This window comes from Gadus macrocephalus, chromosome 18 (assembly GCF_031168955.1).
Source record: "Gadus macrocephalus chromosome 18, ASM3116895v1".
NCBI lineage: Eukaryota > Metazoa > Chordata > Actinopteri > Gadiformes > Gadidae > Gadus > Gadus macrocephalus.
Window position 1 is genome coordinate 6,379,556 of NC_082399.1, and position 7,500 is coordinate 6,387,055.

Here is a 7,500-nt window from a genome sequence, read left to right on the forward strand (position 1 = left end):
TAAACGATGTGCTAAAGTTACTTATTGTGGTACAGCTAGCTTAATCTGTCACAAACACAACCAACAGCTTCCTCTGGGAAAAAGCAAGACACCGACATTATTGTACAACAAAACTTGTTCTCTACGCAAGCTAGTTTTTAGATCCAGTAACTGAAATACCGAAAACTCACATCGATAAGTGCTCTTGAGAATCTTTTTCTTCTTTTTTTTCACCTGGTCGCCATTTTCCGCAGGCGTCTCCTGGGTGTTTTTGTCACTTGTTTCCTGGGGAAGTCTGGAGGAGGCGGGCCAGACGGTAAGTCCAGGCGGTGGTACTGTTGTCTCAGAAGTGGAATACCTGCTGCTGCCCGGGGCTCTTTGAGGAGAAGTCCTCCTTCTGCTTGCGGGTCTTGTTGGGTCGCTCCAGGCTCCCCTGCTGGAGGTTCTTGAGGCGGGCAGCCACGGTGGGCTGGGGGCCCTTCGCTGGCCCCGGGGCCATACTGGCATTCTGGAAGCAGGAAGACATGCAGCTAGTTAGTTCAAGTGTAAGACCATGAACGCTAAGATCACCAAGATGATTATAGATTGAAGAGTTTGTGTCTTCAGAGAATCGAAGGTCAAACATGGCCAAAGGTTTACAACATTTTGAGAGGTCATTTTAGGGACACACACGCACACAATTGAAGAAACACACACATACTGGTCCACCAATTACGTCTTGGTTTTGGCTCACCTTAAGGGTTAAGATATTTAAGACGATTTAACGATACACATCCACTTTGTTCCCTCAAATCTTGGTAAGTCAGGGAATCACCCCCTAGCCCTCTTTAATAAGTCGAGGGCCGAGCCAAAAGGCAGCCGTAATAAGATCAAACTTTGACATAGCACAAACATCGTCCGGCGAGAAACTATCTTCCCTGCTCCTTGGGAGTGACCTTCCTGTCATCTGAGACTCCTTATCGCTGAGGCAACGTTCTGCCACAGGCGAGGTCCGGGAGGTCACGACCACTCGCCCGGAACACCTTCTATCTTTACCAGCGGAGAGCGATACCGCCCGCCTCCATCAGAACATGAACCATTACTCTGCATCACGCCTCACCACGCGAGACACAGAGAGAGCGTTCGCATCCAAACAGGGAACAGAATCACAGCGAATGTTTACAATCTACTCCTGGGTTTTACCGCAGACAAAGAGTTAGACATGTCAGAAGCTATCCTCTGAGGGGAAGAAGAGAAAAAAGAAGAAGAGGAGGAGGAGGAATAGCATTTATAGCTGAAAAATAACAAACTAGGCCATGAAACCACCACCCCCCCCCCCCCCCCCCTCCCTCCCCCCCCTCCCTATCCAATCCTACACAGTTGTAGGTTTTACTCCAGTCTACAGCACATGGGAATGAAATATTAAATATTGGCTGGTGTATTTCGAGGGCTGGGGGTGTGCAGCACGACGCTGGCGGGGGGAGGGGGAGAGGTGTCCCCGTGTGACCCTCTCGCTCTCTCTACTCTATCTCTCTCTCCCTCTCCCCCCTCCACACGTCCCTCTCTCCCCCCCACTCTCTTTTTTCTCTCTCTCTACATGGTGACATATTGATTTTACAGTTGATTTGTTGTGATTGGAATGTTGTGCCTGAGCGAAGTTTGGCTTGGAGTTTGTGTGTTTGTCTGTGTGTGTATCTGTGTGTGTCTCTGTGTGTGTCTGAGTGTGTGTGTGTGTGTGTGTGTCCTTGTACCCTTGTACGCTCGTCTGTGAGTTTTCGTGTGCGACTGCACAGGTGTGAGTATGTATACGTTTTATAGATGTTTTTATGCGCGTGTGTGTGTGTGTGTGTGTGTGTGTGTGTGTGTGTGTGTGTGTGTGTGTGTGTGTGTGTGTGTGTGTGTGTGTGTGTGTGTGTGTGTGTGTGTGTGAGGGGGGGGTACTAAAGTGACAAGATATAATATGGCAGGGGCCCTGAGTTTTGCTGGCTGACATTTATGTATTGTTGTTTTTTCCAATCTGCCATGTATTCCTTCCGTTTTTTTGCAACTAGATATCTATATTCGTCACAGTATAAAACTCTAACTATCTATCTAACTATACTTATCTAACTTTCTTACTAATATGCAAAATTTGTACTGTTTCTCATTAAATATACACTTAATATCTCTTACCAATCTGTAAATTTACAAACCATATTCTGCGTACAACTTTAATGCTAATGAAATGGGTTAGCTTCTAGGTACGTCTGTTAAAGGTAACCATCAAAGTTTGTGAAAATGGCTGTTAAGTACGAAAGGAATGCGCCAAGAGTTTAGACCCAGATGGGAGAGGGAAGGCGTTTTGTCCCAGGTGGGAAGGGGGAGGAGTTTAGGCCCACATAGAAGAAAGTTAGGAGTTATGCCCAGGGTGAGCCAATGGGAGAAGATTAGTCAAGGGAGGAGAAGGGGAGGAGTTTAGTCTCAGGTGAAGGTAGAGGAAGGGTTATTGTCCAAGGTAGGTGAACGGGGAGGAGTTTAGTCCCAGGTGGGAGAAGAGGAGGAGCTAGGCTGTGGAAGAGGAGACTCCCGACTGTAGATGGAGGCTGGTTGATGTTACCTGTCCTGGGATCAGGATGGCCTTAATGGGGCCTTGGGTTTGGGACTACACAGAACAGGAGCTCTCTGAAATATCTGAGAGGGAAGGGGAGGAGTTGGGTGCGCAATTTGCGCATGTTAGCATGTCAACATGTTAGCATACTGGTATGGTAGCACGCTGACGTGTTAGCATGTCGACATGTTAGCAAACTGGCTTGTTAACATGCTGATACCTTCAGGTCCAGTCTGCCACCACAAACAACAAACAAAATACGTTCTAAACATCAGGATATGGTGTCCAGTGATGAAATGTTTTGCTCTATACAACTCTAGGTTTAACTGAAAGTTTAATGGTTGTCAAACTTTAACTTTTGTGTACCTTTAACTTTATCAATTCAGATAAAACATGACGATTGAATACTAATAATCCAAACGTGTTGGATTTTTTTAAGACCAAATAATATGATCCAAATGTGAAAGAACAAGAGATATGGAGATATGGTCCAGTGAGGAACTCCTACCTCCAGCTCAGCGAGGATCCTCTCCTCGTCATCCTCGTCTTGGACTCCGGAGGCGGAGATGACCGGCGGGGTGGAGGCTGGGCGAGGGGCGTCGGAGGGCGCTCGCCGTAGCTTCACCACCGCTTTGATAGGCTCCTCCTCTTCCTGTTGGTGTCAAGATGGCCGACAAGAAGCATTGAATCCCAAATACTAACCGTAGAAGTGCTACTAATAAAGACCAAGTAAAGACTAGTCTACGAGATGGATTAATATCGGCTAAATCCCGTCTGCTTTGTTCCCTCCTACTACCCAAACATATCTTCCGATCTCTTACTTCCTGCGAGCTGTGTGCATCAGTTCACAGTCTCCAGAGCAAGAAGCAGAAGAACATAGACATGAGATTTTTGATGAGGAAATTGACAAAGCGATATCCGGAACATTTTACTGAAACTCACATCCCTCCCTCCGGAACCCTTCCCTCTATCTTGTCTTTTCAGGGTCAAGGGTCAGATTTAAGAACAGGGTTAGGGGTCAAGGGTCAGGGTTAGGGTACCTTGGCCGTCTTGGGGGTGAGGATGAGTTCTCCGGTGCGATTGGTTGTTATCCCGTGGGCCGACGGGAAGCTGCGGCGCGGGGGAGGGGGGGGCGGAGACTTGGAGGGCTTCTCTGTTCGGTAGCGTCCTACGGTCAGCTCAGCTGGAAAACACACACATAAGCACACACATCAAGACACACACATGAACACAAACATCAAGACAACCACAAATAAACACACACTTCAAGACACACACACATAAGCACACACATCAAGACACACACATGAACACAAACATCAAGACACACACACACATAAACACACACATCAAGACACACACATGAACACACACAAATAAACACACATCAAGACACACACACACACACAGAAGCACACACATCAAGACACAAACACATAAACACACACTTACAGACACACACACATAAACACACACATCAAGACACACAAACATAAAGACACAAATCAAGTCACACACACATAAACACACACACATAAACACACACATCAATACACACACACATAAACACACAGACATGTCAAATTTGAGGTACAGCTGAATGAGTGGAAAAGAGTATTTTCAGGGCCACTTACTGGTTGGCTCCACCAGTTAAGTGTTAACTATCACATTTTGATTCATTCACATTCATTAATGTCAAACCGAAAAGCACCATTTAGGGTTCTCTCTTGGTCCAGACTGGCCCAGTGACCCCAGCGGTCGGGCCTCGCGGCTCCCCTCTAACAACGTGTGAGCGTGACGCGGACCACTCACTGGAGCCGCGGCGGGAGCCCGTGCCCTCCATGTTGTTGAGCTTCTGGGCGGCGAGCTGCACCTTGCCGGGCCCGGAGTCCCCGCCCCCGCCGCTGGGGGACGCCGCCTGTGCATTGGGGGGCGGGGCCGGAGCCGTGGGCGTGGCCGAGTTGGAGGTCATCGCCATGGTGATGTGGGGCTTGGGGGGCACCACGGGCTTGGAGACGTGCCTGGCGGCCAGCTCCAGGTCGGGCAGGGCCTTGAGCAGCTCGGCCTGGGTCTCCTCCAGCAGCCGGTTGATGTCCTGGGCGCTGAACTGGGTGAGGCTGGCGCGCTTCTCCTCCCAGTCACGCTCTGCTGCCTACACACACACACATACACACACACATATATATAATACACATATATTATAACATGTATATCATAACATATATAACATTTTACATATTTATGTAATATATACATAACATAAATAACATTAACATATATGAATATAGACTGGCCGGCTTCTCCCCCCCCAGTATACACATATAAGTTAAATATAGATTTATAAACACAGAAAACACAGAAATATAAAAGACTATAACCCAGCTCAAGACGGACAGGGTTTAGCACCAGCCGTGTGTTTACCAGACGGACTTCGGCCGAGACGCTCTTGTCCCCTGGGCGGCGGGTGGGCAGCTCTTCCAGGACCCGGGCCCTGAAGCTCATCAGGGGGTCCTGGTCCGGACCGGACCTGTCCGCCTCGCCCCCCAGCCCGGGCATCCAGTTGGCCAGCCCTCCGACACCCCCGCCGCCGCTCAGGTCGCTCAGGCTCAGGGGCGGGCTGTTGAGGATGTCCAGGTCGGGACCCTGGCCCGCGACCTCCGACCTCTTGGAGAGGCTGTCGGGACCCTTCCACACGCCGTCGCTGACCTGTCTGTACGTACAGTGGGGATACAACACACTGACCCCACACAGCACGCCATCAGAGCTAGCTGGAGCTACCGCTTTATCCGCGAGGATAAAGCTAGTGCTAGCCGGAGCTATTGCTAGCCGGAGCCAATGCTAGCCACAGAGCTAATGCTAGTTGGCGCTAGTGCTAGCCGGAGTGACGTATAGTCCTAAGCAGCAGAATCATTCTCCCTTAATTGTTATCAATAGCTGGTGTGTTTCTGTGTTGTGTTTTCGCTGGGGTTGTGGTGTGTGTGTGTGTGTACTTCTTTTGGTGTGGTTGTGTGTGTGGGTGGTTGGTTGTGGTTGGGGTTGCGTAAGGGTGACTGTGGTTGTGTGAGTGTAGCTCTGTGTGTGTGTGTGTGTGTGTGTGTGTGTGTGTGTGTGTGTGTGTGTGTGTGTGTGTGTGTGTGTGTGTGTGTGTGTGTGTGTGTGTGTGTGTGTGTGTGTGTGTGTGTGTGTGTGTGTGTGTGTTTGGGCGGGTACCTGCGCAGCGAGGACAGTGTATCGGTCATGCTGCTACATCTCTTCAGCAGCGCGTCCAGCCTGTGAGGCTCCTCCTTCAGGAACTTCACCGCCTCCACCTCCACTCGAAGCACCACCCGCATCTTGCTCTGCAGGCTGGGGAACTGGTCTATAGGGGGTACGGAGCAGAAGACAGCGGTAAGGGGCAGGGTTGTCTACTGGGAAGGCGCAGAGTTCAGTGTACCTGTAGGCATCCTGGAACAAGATGCTCTGAGCTCTACCCGCTCCTTAGCGAAAATTATATGTGGTTAAATACCTTCTAGTACGACCAATGGAAACACATCAGAACAAAGAATGAAACGGACAGAAATACTGTATGGTGGCACCTATGGAAACACAGGAGAACCAAGAGAAATACAATAAAGTGACACAGCAGAGCCTCGTGAAACGGGGACTTAACAACGGATCAGGAAAGGGGGAGAGACGAGGAGAGACGAGGAGAGACGAGCAGACAGGGAAGGAGGACGTGTGCTGGCTGAGTTAAAGGTGAAGTAGAACGTTCTGACGTTCATCGGATGAGAGGAAGAAGAGTTCAGAGGGAGAGGGAGGAGTCTGACAGACACCAAGCAGACAGGAGTGGACAAATGGCAGACGGTATTCTAATAAAAGACCTCAGCTCATGAATATTCATGAGCTGAGGATGCGCTTGCAGTCACTGACAGACAGGAGGCCTAAACAACGCCGTAACCTGCCACAATTAAAGGTGTCACTCATGAATATGAATGAGCGACTTCAGCCTCACCTGGAAAACACAGTGGCTTCCCTTTCCCCGGCCCTGTTGCATTGTGGGTATGTGTATGATTTATTCATGTGCAAGGGTGAACTGCAGTTTAGGGTGTGATTTTAAAGAGGTTTGACACAGTCGTCAGTGGGTGTAATATTCACACCATGAATAACATGAATTTTAATGCACTACCACTTTAAAAACAAACAAAAATTTTACTTTCTTTGTTAGTATACTTTTTAAGTTGTGTGCTGTAATTCTCATCGTCACGTGCAGGGCTCTTCGGATGAAAAGACTAATTAATATCAGAATATTAATGTGAAATGCAAACATTGATACCATCTCTACATACTACTATCAGATCAAATCCAGAGGGACGATACACATCCAGTCTTAGTCCCTCCTCCTGTTTCTACCCCATCCTACAGTATCTCATCACTACTTTATTTGAGCAGATGCTTTTGTCCAGAGCAACTTCGAGTGAGTCACCAAGAAGCCGGCAGTGGTAGGGGCATCTCGCTCAAGGTAACCTACAGGTAGAAGGTGGACATTCGGGTGTTCCGAATGGTTCCGGGTTCGAACCCCCGATGCCTGCAGGTCCCCTTGAGCGAGAGCTACTCTCGCACCCCTACCTGCGCCATAGTGACCTGAATACCGTCTAAGTGCCCTCCATGCAGACTTGGTGACAGTAACAAAGATGCACTGACTCTTGAGCTCTGTGAGGGTCTCGCCCAGCCTCCGGAGCTCCATGCTCTTCTTCTCCACCTCCTGCTCCGTCACCAGGCCCTTGTTCACAGAGAGGTTCTTCTGGAGCCCCTCTACGGACCGTTCCAGATCACTGGCAGGGAGACACACACACACACAGGTGGATTACATACACACACAGTGTACCGTATTGCCTCCTGTCCGAGACACAAGCCGTGGAGCCTGAGTTATAAAGGGTGGAAACATCTCACGTTACCCTGTGGGTTTCTACGTCTGG

General features: G+C 49.3%; 1 protein-coding gene across 1 annotated transcript in view; it reads right to left on the reverse strand.

Moving 5' to 3' along the window:
- Positions 1–7,500, reverse strand: part of LOC132446783 (SRC kinase signaling inhibitor 1-like) — a 20,474-nt gene that overhangs the window by 299 nt on the left and 12,675 nt on the right. The window contains 7 exon segments of the mRNA XM_060037238.1: positions 1–487; positions 3,054–3,197; positions 3,586–3,728; positions 4,358–4,697; positions 4,967–5,255; positions 5,756–5,903; positions 7,226–7,356. The exon segment at positions 1–487 is cut by the window's left edge and continues 299 nt beyond it. Of these exon segments, the coding sequence (XP_059893221.1) occupies positions 323–487; positions 3,054–3,197; positions 3,586–3,728; positions 4,358–4,697; positions 4,967–5,255; positions 5,756–5,903; positions 7,226–7,356 (1,360 nt within the window). The 3' untranslated portion in view covers positions 1–322.